At 44.5% G+C, this 22,626-nt stretch overlaps 2 protein-coding genes across 2 annotated transcripts in view; one reads left to right on the top strand and one right to left on the bottom strand.

Moving 5' to 3' along the window:
- Mcm2 (DNA replication licensing factor Mcm2) overlaps positions 1-22,626 on the top strand; it is a 42,467-nt gene that overhangs the window by 17,288 nt on the left and 2,553 nt on the right. Inside the window, exons 13-18 of the mRNA XM_050175121.3 lie at positions 1,294-1,368; positions 1,696-1,788; positions 4,018-4,188; positions 4,833-5,015; positions 6,778-6,933; positions 8,051-8,201. Coding sequence (XP_050031078.1) covers positions 1,294-1,368; positions 1,696-1,788; positions 4,018-4,188; positions 4,833-5,015; positions 6,778-6,933; positions 8,051-8,161 — 789 coding nt within the window. The 3' untranslated portion in view covers positions 8,162-8,201. The remainder of the gene's footprint in view (positions 1-1,293; positions 1,369-1,695; positions 1,789-4,017; positions 4,189-4,832; positions 5,016-6,777; positions 6,934-8,050; positions 8,202-22,626) is intronic.
- The window catches only part of Grip (Glutamate receptor interacting protein), a 150,068-nt gene continuing 136,617 nt past the window's right edge, over positions 9,176-22,626 (bottom strand). The window contains exons 11-19 of the mRNA XM_050175120.2: positions 21,652-21,853; positions 20,178-20,395; positions 18,709-18,924; positions 17,750-17,894; positions 16,080-16,225; positions 15,496-15,530; positions 15,228-15,417; positions 12,937-13,643; positions 9,176-12,030 (exon numbers count right to left, since the gene is read on the bottom strand). Coding sequence (XP_050031077.1) covers positions 11,794-12,030; positions 12,937-13,643; positions 15,228-15,417; positions 15,496-15,530; positions 16,080-16,225; positions 17,750-17,894; positions 18,709-18,924; positions 20,178-20,395; positions 21,652-21,853 — 2,096 coding nt within the window. The 3' untranslated portion in view covers positions 9,176-11,793. The remainder of the gene's footprint in view (positions 12,031-12,936; positions 13,644-15,227; positions 15,418-15,495; positions 15,531-16,079; positions 16,226-17,749; positions 17,895-18,708; positions 18,925-20,177; positions 20,396-21,651; positions 21,854-22,626) is intronic.

A 22,626-nucleotide genomic window follows, 5' to 3' on the forward strand; every position in this document is an offset into this window, starting at 1 on the left:
GCAGCCACCGGATAATTCGATCAATTTTGTTGTTCCCATCAGGGTCAATGTGATGGAAGTTGACTGTATTGGGCTTTTTGGATATTCAGTATATTCCGTGAAAGACTCAACTGTAGTTGGTTCCTTGATGCGCAGCCTTTCCATGGGGCCTGGTTTTGGTCAATACTAGGTTCATACAAGTTGACAGGACTAATTAAAACGATAACGCGACACAGAATGATGTAGCTGTTACAAAAACAGCGCGTGTGAAATGTGTGGAAGCATGTGCAAAGATTGAAGTTATCAGAAGACAGATTGCATCAGGTAAGCGTGTACGCACGTGCAATTCTCGCTGTCTTGCGATTTTCTGTTCACATGCAAGCTTAAGAACGGAGCCAAACTTGCTACGCGTGCTCGGGATAATTGCCAGCTGTTTTCCTGCATACCCAAGCGGCGCTTCAACAGTCGTCAAAAAACTGCACAAACACAGTAGCACCAAGCTTTCTGCAATTGTTTGCAGTCTGTTATCCTATCGGCCAGCAGTGAATTTACGTGGTGCCCACATTCCTCAGCCCTTTAGGCGCAATCGATGTTGCTTCGTCGAGTGTTGGTGATTAAAGTGACGCTTTGGTGTTGAATTGATGCAAATCCATTCACAACAGCTGCATGACAGTCAGAAAGTCGACAAACTGCCCTGTTAATGAAAGGTCACTGTATATGGCCTGTTGGTCCCTAGTTCCGTTTGTAGATGCACATTGTAGTCTCTTCAGGTCTCTTGTAACTTTGAGCAACCTGTCACAAGACAGTGCTCGAATCAGTGCTGGAATACTGATTTGAGGTTCCCTTTAATAATCATGACCATACTGTACATCTTGATTCCCAGGAACACAAGTTACTGATAGCTTGTAACATTCTGGTAATGCGAGTAGGCTCTCGATCATTTGCAGCACCATGTCTTCTTGCACAAAATTTGTAAGCATTAAACTTTGTGTTATATTTTCTGATTATTCAATATTCATATACCTTTTTCTTGGTGCGAGTCGATATTTGATTTGGAATCTACTATTCAGTATTTGCACACCTCTAGATATTTCCATTGTATTCACCAATGTATTTGCAACATATTTTTGTTTGCATTCACTGGTTGATCTCTGAGCCACAGATAAAACTCTGAAAAGGGGGCAGGTAAATTAGGGAGTCCCCAAAATTAGCATTTGATAAATTGTAACTGATTGTCTTGTTAACATTAATGGCATCTGCTATGAGAGCATCATGTTATTGTGACATTATTTTATTTTCTTCCCCTCTCTCTAGGTTGATCTGACGGAACCCATCCTGTCTAGGTTTGATGTGCTTTGCGTTGTGCGAGATCAGGTGGACCCTGTTCAGGTGAGCAGATGACTCTCCCATTAGATTATGGGTTCCATAATGTCCGTCACCTGTGAAGCATTGAATTTCCCCTCATTTTCGCTTGTTAAAAGGATTTCCAGTTCCGACATCATAGAATGATAACAGATGGAAAGCATGATTCAAGTCAAACTTTGTAGTTAGGTACCTTGGGCATTGTTGAGCAAACATAATGCAGTCAGTGTTTCTATGACAGTCATACTTACATTTTTTACTCGGAAGTGTTTCCCAACAAAATGTTGTGTGTATCACTTACTTTCTATTTTTGTGTGTTTGGTACATAGCAATGTTTTCTTTTTCTATTTGCAGGACGAAAAGCTTGCTCGTTTTGTCATTGACAGCCATATCCGTCACCATCCAAATGCAAACACTCAAGAAGATGCTGATGAGACAATGGAACAGGTTGGCTTGCTCCCTAGTTTATAGACAAGGCAGTGGCACATTGTTTCAACCTCAGGCATGAGTTCATTGTGCATTGCTGAGGATGTGATTTTGGGGTTCCACTCTCACACACAGTTGCCGACATGATAGTTCGGACTCAATGGGACCAGCCAAAAAGTCTGAATAATCGGGGATCTGAAAGGTCATAATTGCCTGGAAAATGAATAATTTGATTTCACGAGTCGCCAAAAGGTTGTCAATGTGTGATAAAAGAAGTTGCCCTTGCAACTTCTTTTATCACGCAAGCATCGGCCACACGGCATGTCAGCACAGCAAGAAGTGGCGACATCGGCAATGGTATGCGCATACAAAAGCAATTTCCAGTTCAAATGCCATCTGCTGTTTTGTTCCCTTCAAGAGTGCGCACTACAACCTGTACAGTCGCCGACCGATTTTCCGGACTCCAAAAATTCGGACATGCCCGATTATTCGGTCAGCTTCGCGGCACCGCCATTCTCCCCATAGACCATAATGTATAACAACTGCCGAAAGTTCGGACACCTTGCAACCTCTTGTCTGATTTTTCGGACACTCCTTGAGCCAACTCGATCGAGGGCATCATGCACCGACTCTGACCGGCGCTTAGTTCGACTTGCTGAACGCCATTTTTGTTTTGAACGGAGCCTCCTTGCTGTCCCACGAAGTGGCGCTACTGGAGATTCCCGCTGATCATCATCGTTTCTGCCTGGTTCGATAGAGTGGCCATACAGCAGTTCCGGTTTCAGCTTAGTAAGCCATGTCAAGACAATCCAGCAGCTGATTCGTTTCTTTCGCGCGCGACGCTGCGAGCAGGCCACATTTTTCGTTTGTCCGGCTGGTGTCGGCACGGTGATGTTTGCTTTGTGTGCTGCGTCGAGGTTTCGGTGATCCAACGCGGCGTACGGAAACATCGCATCAAGTGTCTAATGGCGCCGACAGCGCCCGCGCAGACTGCGCTGGGGAATGCCGGCAAGCGGGTGCCGGGAGGCCTAAAGATTTGTTGCCTTCCGATGTGCTCCCTACTGACGCGGAAAATGTTCGCCGAAACCTGCGCAGTGGTTGCATTGCGATTCCGGACACCGTCTCATTTGACAGTTTCACAGGTGCTGACACTGCTGTACTGACATGCGCAGAACTCGACGACGGCGAGATCATTCGTCAGGTTTCTGCTGCACCGCCGGACGATGACTCCGAGTCGGAAGATAACGCACCATGTGCTACGCTGCCGTCGCATGCGGAGCATGCAGAAGCAGTGACTGTGCTTTCAGCCGCCTATAGTGACCGTACGACCCTCTCCGAGATTCAGGCTTATCTGATTGCGCGTAAACGGAACAGCGTGCAACGGCGCACTCACGATTACTTCAAGCCTATTGCCGAGCCCGAATAAGTGCGTGGAAATAAAGGATTTCATTTTTTTTTCTTAATCCGCTTTTTTGGACACCTGTTTATTCGGACATGTCCGCAGTTCCCGTGAGGTCCGAATAAACGGTCGGCGACTGTATTCATCTTTTGGCACATTTCCAAGTTTCTCATTCTGCTAAAATCCCCCTCGCACAGGTTGTAGACACGAATGCCATATTTACTCCATTCGGATGCACTCCCTTCACCTCCCTTAATCTAATGCTTGCTCAATTTTGTGGGTTCAGAGTAACAAAATAATGTGTACCCAAATCAAATGCACACAAGGTAGGAGATAACACCTGGATCAATTTGCTTTCATAGAATGTTAGTTTATCACACTTAATGATAATCACTGTCACTGTCGGAAAGATTGTTACCATTGTCTATGGACCATAACAGGTTGTCCTCCATACAGTCCATTGCATTTTACGTTCGGCATCCCTAGAACAACTTCGCAACCATCACAAATGAGATGATAGCATACACTTCTAATAACGACTTCATTATTTTGCTCTGTAAAGCATCCAAGTCTTCCAAATACCAAAAACGTAATGCATCTCTGTTGCTGCTAAATGTAAAATTACTTCATTTTCTTTGATGAAGCTTTATAATAAAAGCTGCACATCGCAGTCACCAACCTACACGAAAACATTTGTCGATGACAGTGGCAGTGATGACTAGGCGAAAGCCATGATAAGGTTTCGGCTTCATATTCGGTCATAACGCACAGGCAACTTTTAGTACCATTTTCTTGGAAAAAGGATGTGTGTTAGTATGGAATGCAATAAGTGTTATGGTCACATGATGCAGGACAGCCAAAGTCAACATGACGAGAGTGTCGACACGGGCCCCGAGAAGATCCCGCAGGATCTTCTGCAGAAGTACATCCTGTATGCTCGCGAGAAGGTGCACCCCAAGCTCCACCAGATGGACCAGGACAAGGTGGCTCGAATGTACAGTGAACTGAGAAGGGAATCCATGGTGAGCTGCCTGTGTTTTTTGCAACTCTTATCTCCTTTTTACTTTGTGCAGTCTGTCACTAAAGTGTAAAGACCACTTACATTCCTGTCCGTCAGGTACTGTGAGACTGCTTCAACCACCATAGCTTGGAATGACATAAGCAGATTGCACCGGTTGCGAGACTCGTGGCCTTTACACTTTTGCAACAAGCTGTATGTTTTTCTCTGCATACTGTATTTTTGTGTTTGCAGGGTTTCCATAGTCTCCAGTACTTGGCCTTTTGCTCAAACCTTCGCTAGCATCCTGCTGTCGTTGAATAAAGCGGTGCTAATGGTGCTGCATTGCTGTGGACATACTTTGATTTGTAGAGCTTGTGGCAATTATGCATTAGTTTCCTTTTACGAGCTCAGCTATTGTGCCTCCGAAGTCTTGCGTATCCAAGTGCTGTCATTTTGTTTGCATTCATCTCGACATCCCAGCAACGAACTCTGTCATTGCGTAGCAACTCCCAGTTTTACCAATACTGTTCCTAGCCCTAGAAAAGGTAATGCATCCACTTACTCGTTCAAGTCAGATGTGCCCATGATAAAAGTCTGTACAGCTACTACGCAGCTGCTGGTATCCTTACACGATGGCTTGTGTTTTTTTCTCATTTGCTTTACCAGGCCACAGGAAGTGTGCCAATCACGGTGCGGCACATCGAGTCAATGATCCGTCTTGCCGAGGCGCACGCACGCTTGCACCTGCGTGAGCATGTGCTCGAGGAAGATGTGAACATGGCTATCCGCGTCATGCTCGAGAGCTTCATCAACACCCAGAAGTACAGCGTCATGCGATCCATGGCCAAGGTGAGCAGTGGTATCGTAGTATGAGGTGTGCGCAGAATGTGAGAGTAAAGTACACCGTTCAGCCAGAGATGAAACGTGGATTGATGTTTGACAGTCTCTTGTAATGTCAGATTCTTTTCCCCCTATTTTTCCCACTTTGTATTTGTGCCTCCTTTGCAGAGTGGTCTCGGAAAGCAAAGGGGGCTAATATTTCATGACTAAAAAAAAAAAAGATAGATCGACATTAGTCCGAATTTACCCACATTTATGCAGTTCTTGTGCCTTGCCCCTAGTTTCATGATAACATGACGCCTTGTTAACTCTCTTGCATGCTCCTCTTAATGTTATGTTGCATTGCCATAGTCTTAAGCAGTGAAATGTACTAATTTACTGTCTAGTAAGTATCTGTTGTTTGTGACAGCCTTGACTTGAACACTCTATCACATATTATCACAGAAGCACTCACATATTGAGTTGTAAGCTTGTTTGCTGATAATGCCTTACACAGGGACACAGCTTAATCAATATTCACAACCCTTTTATTGCATGTTTTCTTCACTACAAATATATTTCACACATAAAAGAAAACAATTTGGAGAACGCTCAAGATGTGCTTTTAAGAGCGGAACGCCGATAGCATCCAAAGATTCCTGACTGCTTCTCACGCTTCCCGGCAACCTTAGCATATGTAACCATAATGTTTTCCGGGAAATGCTGGCCACTAATGCTATGCACGAAGGCGGGCTTTCTGATAGAAAAGATGCGTCTTGCATGGGCCACAATGCAGTGGAGGCGAGCGCCATGTGGAGGTATAAGGAAATGGGTGCGCCGCTCTATGGTCCCCGAGATACTCGCACACCGCCGCACGCAAATGGTGGATGTCGTGGCTAGTCTATGAATGGTAGAAACGCTGGAAAAGGGGTTTCTTTGAATTATGTTTTCCGATGCTATCATGTCTGCAGGTTGTGCGCAAGTCGTACTTTACGATTTTTCTACGTATTTTAGCTTGAGAAATTCAATTAGTTCAGTATTTGCCTTGCGCCATGTGGAGGGCCTGGGTATGGGTGGTTCAAAAATCTTTTTGCCGAAACGACGTCTGACACCGGATTTGCTGCAACATGGGGCCCTTAACGCTATCGCGTTAAAATGGCACTGTGGGGTAGCTGTGTTGTAAGAAAAGGGTTATGGTGGATCAAGTGGCCAGTGATGCATAATGTGCTTGCGTGACCTGTCCTGAAATACTCTGCTGAGAAAATGAGTATGTTTGCTGTTTATCACGTTGGGTAGGTCAAAATTCAACTAAACTCTGGGCCTGTGTAATGTAAGGATTCGTTCGCTCAATTGTATTATTTTTTTTTTTAACCTGCGATACTGCGATACTGGCGATAACGTAGGCTGAGCACCACTCAGGCTACTAATGGAGCCTGAAAAGGAAAAGCATTGGAAACCATTGAGCAGAAACCGTTGAGCATATTCTGGTAGAATGTCATGGTATCCATCCAGCCATAAATGTGCAACTAATGGGCCTGTCAGATGAGTTAGGTTTTAAGGGTGGTAAAGGGAACAATCAGTCATCAAGACAAGTAAAAGGGGGCTGGAAGATCGGGATGAAGCTAACCTTCTATTTCAAATAATGTACGTTAGTCTGTAAAGATATTTAAACATTTATAAACACCAAGAACATGAAAACAATGAGCTTGGTAGCATGTACCACTGCCTTTCTTTCCAAAAGGAATGCTCATATCATCACGATCATCATCACTGTTCGTTTTGTTTTTCGCAGACATTCCAGAGGTACCTGAGCTTCAAGAAGGACAACAACGAACTGCTGCTGTTTGTGCTGAAGCAGCTGGTCCAGGAACAGATCAACTTCATGCGGAGTCGTTACGGCAGCGAGCCAGAAGTTGTTGAAATCTCCGAGAAGGACTTGCAGGAGAAGGTGCGCTTCTTTTGGAGTCTTTTCCTAAAAGGTGTCATTTTATCTAGAAGTTAGACTGAATGTCATTTTGTGTGGACAAGTCGCATTTCAGTCGTTGCCGTAACTAGTAATAAAACATTGGAACGAAATGTCTTCAACTGTGGCAAGCAAGTAGAAACTGTTAGTTACGTTTATAAGTACAGCCTTCACACATTGGTTTAGCACTTTCCTATCCTGGGAAAAGCAGCAGTATTTTGATAGTCCAGTAGGTAACTTTCCTATAAGAGAACATGCTTGGTACTAAAGTGTACAGTATCAAATTGCAGAGAAAGAAACTCACTTTTCGATGGTACTAGTACCAAAGAACTTATTTATTAAAAAGAATTCGAAAAAAAAGAGAAGAAAACTTCAAAACGAAGCTATTGTAAACACAAAAGTTGCATAAAAACGTCATTGTTGCTTTGCAAAAAAATAAAATATATAAAAAATTCGGAATATGTATTTACAATGTAGAGGACCTGTGGAGTATTCCATCAAATATCAGCTTTCTATGTAAACAATTTCTTGAGATATAAGAAAACATTGGCCCTAGTGATTAGCCTTAGCGTGATGCCGAGGTCGTTTCCCGGCCGCCTTGGCACAGTACCCAACTCCCCGCTCGGCTGTGGGCAAGTGATCACGAACTAAGGATGTTGCCACCCTGCAGATTAGAACTGTGACCTTTAGAGCACGCAAAATATGTTTATATCGGCACATGGCAGCTTTGAAATGGTTTGGAGAAGAAAGCGAAACTTCATGCTGAAGTCTGATGAATCGAAGTTGTCTTCCCCACTAGTGTTGCTTGCGAAGTTCAAAAATTCACATGCAGATGCATCAGAACCGGTGTTCGCACATCCCTATTGATGAGGATACTGAAAGCACAAAATAACTGTTGTATTTTGGGAGGTGTTTGGAAGCCACTTTAGCTGTTTTGTGATTCCTCGTGGCATCTGTAGGCATTAGCGCAATGTACAATTTCGCTTCCATGCCAAGTTGTGTTAACAGTTTTTCGACAGTTCAGAAGGCATCGAGTGTGTAATGTCGCACAGTAATTGACGCCAACTGTTCTTGTGCTCATGCCGATTCCCACGAATTCCAGGCTCATCAGTTGAACATCACCAACCTCACGCCATTCTTCAAAAGTGACCTCTTCCGGTCTCACCACTTCACGCATGATGCCAGGCGTCACCTTGTCATTCTAACTTTCTAAGTGCGATGGCCATCCGGAAATGCTCAAGGATAACGTGACTGTAAGTTGAACCTGCCGATATCTGCACCGTGCCCACCATGTCACAGTAGCTGAATGTCATTTTGTGTGTACAACTCTTTAAGAGTCCATTTTTAAAGTTTTTTGCACGCTCCTGCGGGAGCACATGAGAATAGAGAAAATTGGGCTCGAAATCTACTACACGGAATTTAATTAGATTTTAATTATTTAACCCTTTCAGTGTCGGGTGTTTCGGAGGTGATGTACCTCCAGCGTTTGACTTTTTTCTTGGATGTTATAAAACAAACACAACGGTCTATTTTTGTTTAAGCAATGGGGAAAAATGACACGAATGATGGCAAATGGCTCTCGCAGAAATGTGAAAATGTTCTGGTATGTCACCAACTCTTAAAGCGTTGAAAGCAATTGTTTAAATGTATCCACTGTTGTCAACAAAGTTTATTATTTAGGCCATCAGTTTTTGTTGAAGATAGCTAAATTTCAGAACACTGAAAGCATCAACTTAGCACTTCTCTAACTCTCTAATTTAAAAAAAAAGTCACAATTCCTTAAACTGGAAATACTGATGCATCTAAATCAGACAAAAATGAGAGCATTTCGGTGTTTCACATGTAAGTGAGCAGGGACATCAGTATAGCTGAAAACTAAAGCCTCCTCTTAAGTAAATTTAAAGGCTAGTGCAAGAAGAATTATGTATTTTTCAACGTGCCAGATTTAAATATGTGATGCTTTCAGCCTCCTAGGACCAGGCTGCCCCCTTAAGAATGGCAGAGTTGTATGAAGTGACAGATAATGGAACCCGAGAATGCATAGAGGAAGCTCATTGCTATGTTTAATCAAAATGTAGAAATAATGTAAAGGAAAATAAAGCTGGACAAAAAACGCTTTTGCCATAGGCGGGGACCAAACCCACATCTCCGCATTAAGCGTATGGTGCTCTAGCTATAACCCAATAGCACCTTACGGTGTCACAGGCAGTAAACAACAGGACTGGCATTGTATTTTGCTTTAAAGAACGCATTCTTTATTTCCATGCTTCATGAAACTCTAGACAACCAAATAACTGTACATCAGCAAAGCTCATGAATTACTCTTCAGAAACTTACGTGGCAGCGCTTGCCTTTGGATAGGCAAGCTTAAAAGGCACTTTGAACAAATACCAAGCAGAATAACCATCCTTGTGTATTTGATGAAACAGGCCTTCAGCTTTTATTTATTCGCTTTTTGTACCTTCCAGCTCTGTTCATTCAATTGTTGCAGTGAAGATACTGATGTGAGCAAGGCGTTTCTACATACACATGGTGATATTTTACCATAACACTTGGAAAGCAGCATAACCTCTTTGCTGCCTTTGTATTTATGTAAATAGGTGATCAAACTTGAAACACGGATCAGTGTTTCAATGACTAGCTGTTCTCCTTAACGCTGAGCAAAATTGCTTACTGTTTTATGTACAAGCTAATTAAGATTGAGGAAACCTTGAGTGCGGATACATCACTATGTAGAATGTGAACACTGTAATATCGAGAAACAGTTGGAGGCTACGGTATGAAGACGGCAGAAATGAGTAATTGGCTATGTGATGTGGCTTTTCGAAACCTTTCATGGTATGAACACTGTTGGCTGAGTTTCTTCTTGCTTTTGCTTGAACGTGGTTGCTGGACTACTACATTGGAAAGTGGTTTTGAAGGTTTCTCTTGGCAAAAGACAAGTTTTTCACTCCCATAAATGCATTGTCTGACAATTCCTTTTGGCCCAACAATGGCTATCCTCCACTCTCTTCATGTCCATAAAAATCTGCAGCTCCAACATGCACGGTAACAACTTCAATGTAGGCAAAAGCAGCTGTGTGTATATATATATATATATATGGATGTTTTATTTTAATCTCAATAGAATTCTTTAAAATCTCTTATGAGCACAATTCTATTCCCTGAGCTGGATTACTCATAGAGGTGTATGTTACGTATGCAAACTGTGAAAATACATTAAGACTAATTAGTCAAGTTTCACTAATTAACTATTTATCTAATCCATTTACACACCTATGAAAATTTTCGAATTGGAGTCGATGAGTCTGCAGGGCATAAACTCTTGACAGGCATTTTGAGGCTGACACCAGTATTGCGATATGCCATCAGTATTGTGTGACGAAGTGCCTTGATGTCAGAAAATTGGGTGGCTCAGCAGTACACCTTACTGAAAGTGGGAAGGTGCTTATCTCAATACTGGTGCTAGCTTTAAAATTTGCATCAAATGTCGTGCTTTGAGGACTTGGCAACTTCTGTTTGTAAATTGCAATATGTGCCTTAAAGGGAATACAGTCAACGACCCATTTTCCGGGCGCCCGATTTTTCGGACATGCTCAATAATTTGGACGCCTTCGTGGCACCGACATGTACCATGTAGAGTAACCTATTATAGAACGTCTGAAACTTCGGACACGAAAATCCTTCGCCGTCCGATTTTGCAGACTTTCTGCCGTGACCACAGGTCCAAAACGGCATTAATTGAAGCCACCGCTGCCGCCATTTTGATTATATTTCCACTTCAAACCAGGGCTTTTCTTGCACACACATCCGCTGGAAGCCGTAGCCACCACCGCGGAGCTGCTAGGCGCCACGGTGGTGGCTAGCTTTAGATTTCAGCATCAGACGTTAGCATCAAGCGTTCACTACCAAGCTTCTTGCTGTTCGCTGCCGTGCTTTTCATTGAAAGAATTCACTACTGTCAGCAATGGCGATGACTCTTTTTTGCATAATGATGGTTCCCGTAAGTTAGTTTTGCCTTAACACAGAAGTGTTACGAGCCTAAGTATTGTGGTGAGGCATACCAAGCGTGGAAAGGGGCAACTGTCAGGGGATACAGTATGCATTTCTTAATTATACAGGCGTGTGCCTGCCGTCTCCTGTCACAGTACGAGCACCGATACATGTAATAAATACAGCCTTTCAGAGCTATTTTGGACAAGTCTGTGAAGATTTGAGCTTTGGGGACAGTAAAAGGCATGTATTCATTTTTCACAACCCCTAGGTAGTCCGAAAAATCTGAAGTTGACTGTAGGAATAAAGGTAATTGGGGAAAATTTTTAATTTGATACAGCACTTGTCATCACCATTTCTTGTCCTTGTCCCAATGTGCAATGTTAATTCGCAGTAATTATCATTAGTCCTTTAAGCAGTGTGGTGATTTCTCATTGAAAGTAATGCCAAGTAATGCCGAGTAGAATTCAGTAATCCAAGGAGTAGAATTGTGCTATCTGCAATGAATAACATTTAAAAATCTGTTAAGGTTAAAGTGAAACAACTGGTATAATGGTAGCCCTAGCATATTTAAACCTGAAAAAAAAAGACATAAAAATGCAAATGTAACAACATTATTCAGCATTATTTGCACCAGCTATGAATAGAAACCATTTCACCCTCGAAAAGCAAAAATGATTATCTCAAGCATGACGTCCCTTGTGACACGCGTGGTGTGTATGAGTTCTCTTCTACCCGTGTTAGTTCACAACCTTCATTGTGATTTTGGACCAAAACACCTGCCCATTATACATCTGTATCGTTTGTTCTCGCTCACACATTGTGAAACCTGCAGCGGTGACGAAGCATATTTCATAGGGTTTTGGTCAATATTTGAGAGCCAGGCCGTGAACCCTGAGGTGACGAACAGTCTTCACGGTCGTTGTCGTCAATCCAGGGATGAAACGATGAGGGCTCGTAGTTTCTATGCGACGAATTGCCATTGATGTAGGCAGGTCGGCTGACGATGAGCTCGACGGCATCTCCCGCAGAAGCCATGAGAGGGACGGTCAGGCAGCAGTCATAGTCGTGCGTCTTGGTTTCATTCACCTGAGAAGAGAATTTGAAGTGGTTGCTTAAGGAAGTGTTGTATATTCGCAGAAGTTTGATGGAAAAGGTTTGCTTGGCTTAACTCCTTGCAGTACTGGAGCCGTATTGCATAAGAACCATGGGAGCTCCTTTGATACGTTCGCCACTTTCTGCGAGTGGAGTCTGACTATTCAGAGCTAGAATCATTCTAATTGTGAAGCAGTACTTGAATTGTGCAAGAGCTTGATTTAATCAGGTACACAATAGAGAGCTTCAGCTTGTCCGGTATTTGGGCAAACACAGACGGACTGGGTGTTTGGGCGGAGGGGCAGAGGCATGAACGTGAGTGGCCTGCATGGCGCAGTCGCCTGGTGGCACAGAGCTCAAACAGACAACAAAAAGAGCTTGCACTAGCATTTTCGGCAGTGGCGTAATCATGTTGCTGCCAAAAACTTGCACTAGCAGCAAAGTGTCTCCTCGAGCGCTAGGATGCAATTATAGGCCATTTTTCTGCTGCATGCTAGCAAATGCTGGCGTGACTCAGTGTTAGAGTAGCTGATTCCCACGCAGCGGGCCGAGGTACGATCCCTGCGGGAACTGTTTTTTGTTTTTTTTCCCCGTTCCCAGCGATAGCTACTACGGATACTGGCACTGGAAGCGGCGGCAGTGGCGGCAGCAGTGGCGGCAGACACCATTGCCCACCGAAACGGCTATTGCAATGAGCCCATAACAGTTTACACTGTAAAATATTCACATTGGAAGCCCTGTATCAATTAGAAATTAGCAATAACATGTTCTAAAAACATAGCAGGCCAAGTGAACTGTAGGGGTATGTTGTAATTAAATGGAAGTGTGGTTTGCGCTATTAATATAACGACAACACAACTAATGCTTCACCTTAGCATGATCGCAGCTTTAGAAACATACCTGTAGGATCCTGTCGAAAGGTTTGAGTATTCCGCTCATGTCAGCAGGTCCACCTGGTCGGATCCGGTTGACATACACACCCTTTTCATACAGGCCATCAGATACGCTGAAGCCAAAGTCCTCGTAGACTTTGTCCTTGAAGAGCGTGACTCTGTGCACCTCAATGGGAATGGGCGCGGTCATGCGACCACCGTAGTTTGGATAAGGTGTCACGGAACCATCATGGCGCTGTCCATCATGTTGTACTTCGTACGGGGACAGTGTGAATGGCGCTTGCTCGTGGTCGACAGCCTGGAACTCGCACTCCGTCGATGTGTCGTCGGACTGAAGTCGAGACTGGAACCCGTAGAGGTCGTCATACTGAAGGTTTTCCGGATTTGGAAGGTGCATATCTGGGTGCGGCAGGGGTGCAATGGAAGGCAGGCTTCCCATGATACTGCGCTCGATCTGCCGTAGCAGTTTCGATTGCCCGCATGTTTCGAGGTCTTCGAGAACCTTTGACCAGTCTGCAGAGCCGCTGTCTGATGCCGCCGAATGGTTGCTTGTCTGGATGAAGGCCTGAGGGTTTGCTGTGCTTGGGCCAGGAGCAGTGAGGTTTGGTGGTGGCCGGTGACCCCAGACCTCTCTCTCCCACGACTTGAGCTCAGCAGAAACGTTTGGGCAGGACTGTTGCGGAGAAGACGGCTGGGCTGCAGTTGTTGGAACATCTGCATTTTGAAAGAAAACGGTGCAAATCATCATAAACACTCTTGATATTGAAAGTTACTGGGCATCGTGCTGCAATATATTAAAGCTTGCCTTGGTACAAGGCAAAACATTATTTTAAGCAAGATAGTGAGAACTGTTTCGAACGTTCTTTTTGTTTATCATAAAGTGTGGCTGTTCCAGCTTATTGCAGATTGAGTGAGGCTATTTTGAAACTCTAACCAGCTGGGTTAGGCCATGGATCATAATTATTATCCACTTCGATGTCAATGTGGTACATGTTTTATTAATGTGCACCAGGTGTACTGGTACGTGTGCCCTACAGAGACAGCAGTTAGCAATGGCAGCTGAATTCAATATTGCTCTGAAGGCCCTCATAATATGCTGTCCCAGTCCTTTAGGAAAGCCTAGAGCTTAGGATTTCAGTGTAGTAGTAGCAGGGTTCGACTTGGTGCAAAGTTGCCCTGATAGGACAGTTAAAATACTACATGACTGGCCACAGTACGAACTGAAAGATGTTTTTGATCCTGCTCAGGAGCGTTGCTTACAATTATAAACACAAGTTCTTTTAGCCTTTGTTATTATTTGTGTTCTTTACTTGTGCCATGTGGATATGCAACCTCACAAGCTCTTATCAATTCCTCAACTTCATTTAACTCTCAATAAGGCTTCAACTGCGGCTGGTTGATACATAATTCAGTTTACGTTGCTGTTTTCTGTACTAACAACAATGCCAAGAAACACAAGGACAAACAACTGCGAATCTGTCTATCGTTGATAAGTGCACATAAAATATATAAGGCAGGAACAGGTCACATTTGGAAAGAAAAAGGTGCATACAAAGAGATAAAAGGCAGTCATATCAACACTTCTGCTTCCTCAATGACAACAGTGGCTTTATCCAGTTTTTGTCAATGAATTTGAAAGCTGCTTCTCGCAGGTCCACTGGAGGTGTGCTCACATCTTCAGTGGTCCTTCTTGGTGTTGTCTAGTGTGTGGGAGCCAACACAGCAAACTGAGGGTACGTTTTCGATTCGCCTGAACTGAATCAGGATCCACCTAGACCAGTTCACGAGGTGCACCCTGCCATTCATTTCAACGGTACAGCAATGGCACCCGCAGAACCATGCCGTTTGTTTCAAAAGGTGCAGGAAAGGTGTAGGGCTGGTTCCTGATTTTGCTGCACCCACTCCGTAGTCAGTGCTGACTTGGTGCAGGTGTACAGCTGCGGAGCAGCAGCGCAGCAGACGACGCAGCACACGGGCACAAGCGCTGTTAAAACCCCGCTTACGCACGTCTGATGTGTATACGCAAGTGTGGTGTGTATTTACGCCCCAAAAGCCGATCATACCTGCAGTTCAGGACCTCAAACTTATGGACTCCATGCACATTAGTTTGACATAACATAACGCCTGCACCACATCTGCACCTTTGCATTCGTTTCGAGTGTCTCGCTGGGCCCGCACCTGATAAATCGAGCTGCGCAATTCCCGAACTTCTCGTGAACCACAGTGAAATAGTTCACAGTGGTGCTGGCGAATCGAACAGACCCTGAGTCAGGCAAATCTTATCATATCCTACTGTACCTGCTTCACGACGACTGAGATCAGGTGTCGGAGGTGGCAAGACCTTATTCTGGATCGGCGCAGGTCCGTTGGCAATCGCAGCTGCAGCCGCAGCAGCCTCAAGTCCGCCATAGCTGTCCCACGACTCGACAGCGCTGTCGACGCTTGGGATAGGGGTGGCGTACAGGTTCAGGAAGCCGCTGGGCTCGGGCTGAAACGTGGGGGGGTGAGGCTCTTTGGCACAGGGTGTCGGCGTTGCCACCAAGCTTCTGCGAAGCGCCGGGCTCACCTCTTTGGGCCGTTCGATCCGGTGTGCGTCCAGACCTGAAAAGGTCGGCCAGCTCAGTACAAGTTGTGTGCTTTACGGTACATACTAACTGAAACGCATGTGCGCAAACACACACACACAAAAAAAATTGCCTCTGCCTTGTTCTCAAGTACTACAACATATTTAAGGTGCTCAACATGCAACAAGTTTACCTAAATGTCAGCAGGGCTGCTGTTCACTTAGCTAAATATGTGTCTTCTTGGCAGGTATACAAGAAAATCAGAGGTTTGCAGTAAAATAGGAATATGTTATGCTAGTTGAGAGCGTGCGGAAGATGATCAAGTATGATTTTTTTTGTTTCTTTAGGTCTGTACATCATGGGCAAATGGAATGTTCTTTTAAACAGGGAATTGTTACCCTGAGCAGTTCGTACACTTTAATCAAGTGACATATATATCTCTGAATTTTTCTTCTCTGGTATCTATCCAAGTACACAGCTACATCTAACCTGCGTACAGCTAAATCTGTCTTGTGGTAGAATGAGTACTGAGATTTCAGAGGAGCATTTGTTTTAGTGTGAAGCATACACAAATGTTCACCTGTACCTTGGTTTCTTGGGGACTTGGATATTTTTAGTGTTACCACGTCCCCCGAGTTTTGAAGCAGAAGAATTGCCTCGCTGAGGGGCTTTCCACGCAGGCTTTGACCATTGATGGCGAGGATTCGGTCACCCACGTGCAGAGCCCCTGTCCTGCATTGAGAAAGTGTCATGAGTTCCTTGCAACGTCTTGCAGGTTGTTTGTCATATGGAGTGCACATACTAATGCATATGAGCATATTGTAGCAGCAGCGTGCTATGAAACAACAGACATAAAAGCATAATACTTTGTGTTCTTGCAGCTGTTGTTACATGGCACTTCTGCTGCTACTGCATTCGAATAACTCTTCAACACAGTGGACACGCATGTCTTTAGTTACTGTAATCAGGGTTGGCTATAAAGCTGTCCTTTGGTAATATGTCATCGCCACAGGCTTAACTCCTCGTGCTATCGTTGTCATGTCTTATCTGCGCTACTGGGCATCTCGTACGCATGTTTGAAGCTTCATCATCGTCATCATCAGCCTATTTTTATGTTCTCTGCGGGATGAAGGCCTCACCCAGCGATCTCCAATTACCCCGGCCTTGCTCTAGCTGATTCCATGCTGTGCCTGCAAATTGCCTAACCTCATCGCACCACCTAAAGCTCTGCTGTCCTAGACTGTGCTTGCCTTTTCTTGGCACCCACTCTGTAACTCTAATGGTCCAGCAGTTATCTACCCTATTTATTACATGGTCTGGCCAGCTCCATTTTTTCCTCTTAATGTCAATGAGAATATTGGCTACCCCAATTTGCTCTCAAATCCACAACACCAACTTCCTGTTTCTTAAAGTTATGCCTCACATTATTCATTCCATCACTCGTTACGCTGTCATTTTTTAACTTCTTCTCAAACTTCTTTGTTGCACTCGAAAGTTTCTGTCCCGTTTGTTAGTATTGGTAGAATGCAATGATTGTAGACTTTTCTTTTTCAAGGATAGCGGCAAGCTCTACCAGTAATAATTTGGGAATGCCTGCCTTATGCATTCCAACTCATTTTTAATCTTCTGTGAATTTCCTTTCCATGATCAGGGTCCTCTTTGAGTAAGTGCTTGAGGTAAACATACTCATGCAACTTTGCAAACCCAAGTTTGAAACTTAGGTTTCCATATCTCCAGCTGCGCTGAATGCCCAGTTTGCATGCGTGGAACTTGACGCGAATTCAGTGGTATGTCAACTGGGTGCTCAGCCGACTCCAAAGCATCAGCAGCCAAGTAACATAGTAACAATACTTCTAGGCAACTCTCTCTGACAGTGAAGGGTAAGCTACAAGGGCAAAGCTCCTCCACAGTTATCAGATCACCAAGAACTCCACGTTAACTTCACATGCAAAATGCTACAAAATGACAAAACAAGCCTTTTGCCACAGCAGCGACATGTTGCACCAGCATTCTGTTGTAGCGAAATCGACATTTCTTTAGTGCTGTTACTGTAGATGATGTGTGCATTTTGGCATTATTGTGAGCTAAACGGGCAAGTAATAGTACTCGCAGATGTGGCAATAAACTGAGCCCACTGCGAAATTGAGCGGAAATCAGCCAGCGGTTTAGCTCGGAGATTTATGTATGTATACCTCTTCTTCTGCTTGTGCAACACTCTGTATGTTGGGTGACATTTTTACAAAAGTGTGTTTCCACCTTTCTGCGAGGCCTCCCTCAGTGAGTCCCGATATGATGATGGGGTCGAAAGGTTCCTCCGTCCCCGAGATGGTGATGCCCAGCGGTCCACCGTGTCTGGCCAACTCCACAGTGAAGATCACGGCTCCCGTTGCGTCTGGTTCCTCTGCATGAAGATGTTCGGCATCTTATGCGCATGTTTGTTCAATTGCACATACGGAGCAGCCATATCTGAGCTCCAGCGTCATAAATAAGCAAGCAAGGCTCAAGCTGAGTATATTAATCTGCTTCCTTGTTCTGCTTGCTCCGTCGGAGTTATTAGTAAAAAACTTGCTGGCAATTAGTCTAAGATTGTCAAGAACTGTGCGTGCTCAATGAAGCACAGCATTTTCATTCACTCCGTTTGCTGGAACATTAGTATTGAAGTCAACTGTGCTGGCACTTGTTTCTTTTTCTTCCTTTCTTTTGAGCCCTTCAGCTGTACAATAAGCTACACTCACAGGACATACAAAATGTTACATTTGGTTAGATTTGAAAGGGTGTCTGCTTCTAACATTAAGTGTGCTGGTTCGGTCTTATCAACACTTGGTGATGTGAACCTGACCATAGCTTGATTTTGATTGGTTGATGTCCCAGGGCTACATAATGGGAAATGAGGGACACTGTAGAGCACGGGCTCTGCATCAATTTTGACCCCCTGAGGTTCTTTAACACTCGTCCAAAGCTTAGTACAGAAGCGTTTCTGCATTTTGCCCCCATCGGAATGTGGCCATAATGGCCGGGTATTGAACCTGTGACCTTTCACCAAAACCAGAACGCCAAAGCCACCTAACAGCTACAGTAGGTTCTAGCTTTGTTCTAGCAGAGTGAGAGCATCAAGGTCTGCTGCCAGCCTTTCTGCAGCTGTGAACGTACACGAAGAACCCATCAAGCCACGACAGGGATAAATTTTCTGTTGCCAGAATTCGAGACCAGCTCACCGCAGAAGGCTTCGTCCTTGCGTATCCGCAACTTGACGACCTCCTCGGAAGCCTGCAGGATTTGGGCGGCATCTTCAATGGTGCAGTTGTCCATGCGGACCGAGTCAATGGCAAGGAGGTGATCTCCGGGTTGGAGGGTGCCCGTGCGATGTGCCACGCTGCCGTGCTTGATGTCCGATATCAGGAGGGGCTCACCGGGTCGCCTGTTCTTGGGGGCTGAGGAAAACCAAGTTGTGTTTAGTGAGCAGCTGGTATTTAATGAACAGTCTGAAATATGAATATGTTCCCTCTCCTCTAGCATAATTAAGGATGTTCTTTAATTTACCATAATACTGCACAACGTGAACCACCTAATTTGTACATTCTTACTGCTTGTTTCGTGGACTGTGTGCGCGACAAGAAGGTAGTTGGTTAAATTACATTAGTGATGAGCAAAGTCTTGCTGCATTTGAGGTTAGCCTTGTTCTATTTGTGATCAGAGAGTTTCATTCTGTTGGGAGGGCAGTTGTTTGTTCTTTTCTTCTTTTTTTCTCCCAGTCTGCTTGTCTACTGAGGATTGCTTTGTAACATACAAATGAGTGATAATGGCCCAAATTTGCTGCTGAAGCTCACCCGCCACTAAATGCTCCACACAATTTGATGTCCACCCCATTTGCCTATTTTATTAGGTTGTAGTTCTGTTAGTGCTTAAAAGGCTCGCGCTTATTCACTGACCACTCGAGTACAACCAGGTTTTCATTTCATGAAAATAAGTTTTGCCGATATACAAGTCCTCAGTGGATGCAAACTTAATCAGTAGGAACAAAATAGCATTACAGCTACATAGGACTTGTTCGTATAAATATTTAACTATATTTGCAGAAAATGTGCAAGAGAGCCTTCAGGTGTGAAGCTTCTAATACAAAAGCACTAAAAAATGGTAGAAATTTAAGTATAAACCCCATGCAAGCGATCTTGCACGCGACAGCGACAAGCGACGCGATTGAGATGGCTGTCGCGTTCGCTCGTCGCCTACAAGTCGTACCCCATGCGAGCGACGACTTCGAGCGACGTCTCCCCAGTGTTGCCGGTATGAGGGTAGCAATATAGGCGCCGAAACTAGCGTGACCTGTGCTTTATTAGCTCAAGTTGATATGTTTTACTGTAAAAAGCAGCATAAAATACTTCTGAAAATCGTGCAATAGGTTCTTATCCTTGCACGTATAAAAATTCAATCGTTTGCTCGTTTCGTGCGACAATCAGAAGTACTTAAGTTATGTACATCCAGTTCCGGCTTCGCGCTATTGGCTAGTCGCTCATAGCACTTCCGGGCGACGAGCGACGAATTCTAGATTTGCAGAACCGAGCGATCGCGCGACAAGACCGAGCGATCTGTGCACGCGACGGCCCGATCCGTTGCTCGAACCCGTCGCTCGTCGCTGTCGCGCACAAAATCACGCTCATGGGGTTTAGCCTTTAAGCATGCTTACATGTGATAGTGATTCCAAGCCCGGGGCCCTTTTTTGCCAGCTTTACAGTGAAGGTCCCGCTGCTTGGGATGACCGATTCTGCAACATCAAACTCGATGTCTAGGACTACACGTGGTCGAGACTGTTGGATTAGCTGGGTGACTTCCTCGAGTGAAAGGCCTTCGGTTGTCTGTCCGTTAACAGAGAGAACCCTGTCCCCAACTTGCACGACTCCCGTCCTGCAGAAGGAACATTTTTATATCGAAAAGTTAATTAGATGCTGTATCTCTAATGCATATTGGCACAGCTGAACAAGTAAATTAACACAGTGAAGGGCACACACAAGAAAGAGAGACAAGGACAAGCGCTGCTCACAACTGTTTAATGGCAAAGAAGGATTCTACATATATGTCCTTTTGTCACGCATGCACATATGTACAGAACAATATGAACCGGGAACGTATGCACCAAAGGCTGTCACGCAAGAAGTCGAACTCAGAATCTGGTAATGCGATAGGAGGCTCACTTACACACCAAACTCTGTTCTTGATAAAGAAGGGCTCCAGTGCAAGTCTAGATGAAGCATTACCACTCCTTCCTAGAATGGTTGTCTCTGAAAATCGAGCGTCACACCCGCATGTGGTAACATAGGCCACCATATGTGTGCCCTTACCTTGCTCCTGGTTAGTTTTTTTGCGCTTGTATCCCTAAGTGGTCATTCATGTAATGCTCGGGTCAACTAATATACAACTGCCCCCTTTTATTGCGCTAATTTTCTTGTTCAGCCATGCACAACCAACTAGCCCAACAATTATATTTTTCTAGAATATGGCCACAAACCCTCGAAACATTTAAATTGAAGTTGGGCTTAGAAATGTACTGTAAAATAAAGAGAGAGAGAGAGAGAGAGAGAGAGAGAGAGAGAGAGAGAGAGAGAGAGAGAGAGAGAGAGAGAGAGAGAGAGAGAGATGGTTTGCTAATGAGCCACATAGCATAAGGGCACTGGTCTACACTTTCGGCATTAGCTGAAAGTTACATGTAAGGAGTCAGAATTATTTCTTTTATTACTTTCACAGGTATGAAAGAGGTCAGGTGAACTATTAAAGGGTGGCGTGCCCTTAACCTGCCGCAGCAGCTCAGCGGCTATGACGTTGCACTGCTAAGCTCAGGGCCGCAGGCTCGATCTCGGCTGCCGCAGCTGCATTTCGTTTGGAGTGAAATGCAAAAGCGTTCATTTAGATATAGGTGCACATTAAAAGAACTTCAAGTGGCAAAATTAATCTGGAGTTTCCCACTACGGCATGCCTCATATTCGGGCCGTCGTTCTGGCACGTAAAGCCCCAGGTTTTTATTTAATTTTGATCTTCACCCCCTGGCAACATGGAGTGGACAATGCAGCCACCTCTACTAAGATACATTGGGACTCAGGCACTCACTCCAATCAAATGCAATCAATCACTGTGGCAAGCAAGGGTTCATGAAAGCATTGACGCACCTCTCGGCTGGTCCCCTTGGGTCGATGCTACTGATTGTCGGAACAGGTGGCAGCGGATCGGCGGAGTAAGGGGTGGGGCCCTGCAGGGCGAAGCCAAATCCCTTGTGGTCGGCATAAATGACTACCTGGGTGGTCTCTGTGTGGCTCAGCTGGCTTGGTCCGACCAGACAGGGGGGAACCCCATACACGGATGAAATGGACGCTGCAAGTCAAACGTGCTTGCGTTGAGAACATGGCTACACAAGCAAAATGGGAAGCTCTGTTCTTCAATTCAGTTCAGAAGGTGGTATTGCATAAGGGCTGAATAGGAAGCTCTGTTCTTCAGTTTAGAAGGTGGTATTGCATAAGGGCTGAAGTACAAGACTGATTTACATAAAGATAACAGATAACTATGTTTAGTAATAACAAGAAGCTTTACTTATACAATACATAAGATAACTGTCTTACTTTGTGAAGCTAGGCAGCCTTGCTTGAAGCCATGATGGAGGCCAACAAACAAGTTCCATTAGGGGATGAATGGCGAATTTTACATTCCCAATGGCGAGTGTACATTCACAATGGCGAATTTTACATCTTACAATGGCGAGTTTTTACATTCAGCCCCCAATTGGGGGCTGAATGTAAAAACCGCCTTGTACCATGCCTTGGATGAACATTAAAGAACTCCAGGTTGTCAAAATTATATCCGGGGCTTCCATTACAGTGTCCTTCAAAGTGCACTGTGCATTTTAGGGACGTTAAACCAGATAATTTATTTATTATTCGTTATTGTGTTTCATTTTGAAGACATCACCTCAGCATGACTGGATGTTTTAGCTTTGTTTAAGGTGTGCCAACATGAATGACACTGGTGTTGTATATCAAAGAAACAGTCAAAGGCATCAATGTTACGGCAAGTTTGACTGGTCATTTCAGAAAGCTCCAACAGTCACCGTAAGCTTACCGAGGGCGTAAACAACCTCAGATGACTGTAGC

This window comes from Dermacentor andersoni, chromosome 9 (genome assembly GCF_023375885.2).
Source record: "Dermacentor andersoni chromosome 9, qqDerAnde1_hic_scaffold, whole genome shotgun sequence".
Lineage (NCBI taxonomy): Eukaryota > Metazoa > Arthropoda > Arachnida > Ixodida > Ixodidae > Dermacentor > Dermacentor andersoni.